Raw genomic sequence first — 559 nt, 5'->3', positions numbered from 1 at the left:
TTCCGGAACCGCTGCCGCATGAACACCATCAGCAACTGGCAGGTCTTCTTCCCGGTGCACTTCCAGGAGTTCAACCCTGCGGTGGTGTACCGTGGGGAGCAGGCCGCCTCCTCCAGCTCCGACTTGCTGAGGGATGGGCGCTTCGACAGGCACTCCTTTGCCGAGGCCTGCTTTTACAACTCCGACTATATGGCGGCGCGCACCAAGCTGGCGGCCGACATCCTGGACCGGGACGAGGTGCTGGAGAGCATGGAGGTGTTCGACGTCTTCCTCCACTACTCCGGGCTGCACCTCTTCCGGGCCGTGGAGCCAGGACTGGTGCAGAAATACGTGCTGCGGAGCTGCAATCCCCGGCTCAGCGAGGAGTTGTACCACCGCTGCGTGCTGAGTAACCTGGAAGGGCTCGCGTCCCGCTCGCACTTAGCCATGGCCCTCTTCGAGCAGGAGCAGGCCAACAGCACCTGAGAGACGAGAAACGGCGAGAGCTTCCCGGCACCTTACCACTTGGCACTTTGCCGGCCCGGCCCCGCCGCGGGTGAAGGGCGCGGGAGGAGCAGGA

The 559-nt window shown here is 64.4% G+C and overlaps 1 protein-coding gene across 1 annotated transcript in view; it reads left to right on the top strand.

The window, feature by feature from the left end:
• The window catches only part of LOC104515739 (chondroitin sulfate glucuronyltransferase-like), a 2,795-nt gene extending 2,330 nt beyond the window's left edge, over nucleotides 1-465 (top strand). Inside the window, 1 exon segment of the mRNA XM_010159828.1 lies at nucleotides 3-465. Coding sequence (XP_010158130.1) covers nucleotides 3-465 — 463 coding nt within the window.
• Nucleotides 466-559: the final 94 nt, after the last annotated feature.

The sequence above is a fragment of the Eurypyga helias genome, unplaced genomic scaffold (genome assembly GCF_000690775.1).
Source record: "Eurypyga helias isolate BGI_N326 unplaced genomic scaffold, ASM69077v1 scaffold33529, whole genome shotgun sequence".
NCBI classification, from domain to species: domain Eukaryota; kingdom Metazoa; phylum Chordata; class Aves; order Eurypygiformes; family Eurypygidae; genus Eurypyga; species Eurypyga helias.
This window is presented reverse-complemented; position numbering and strand designations above follow the sequence as displayed.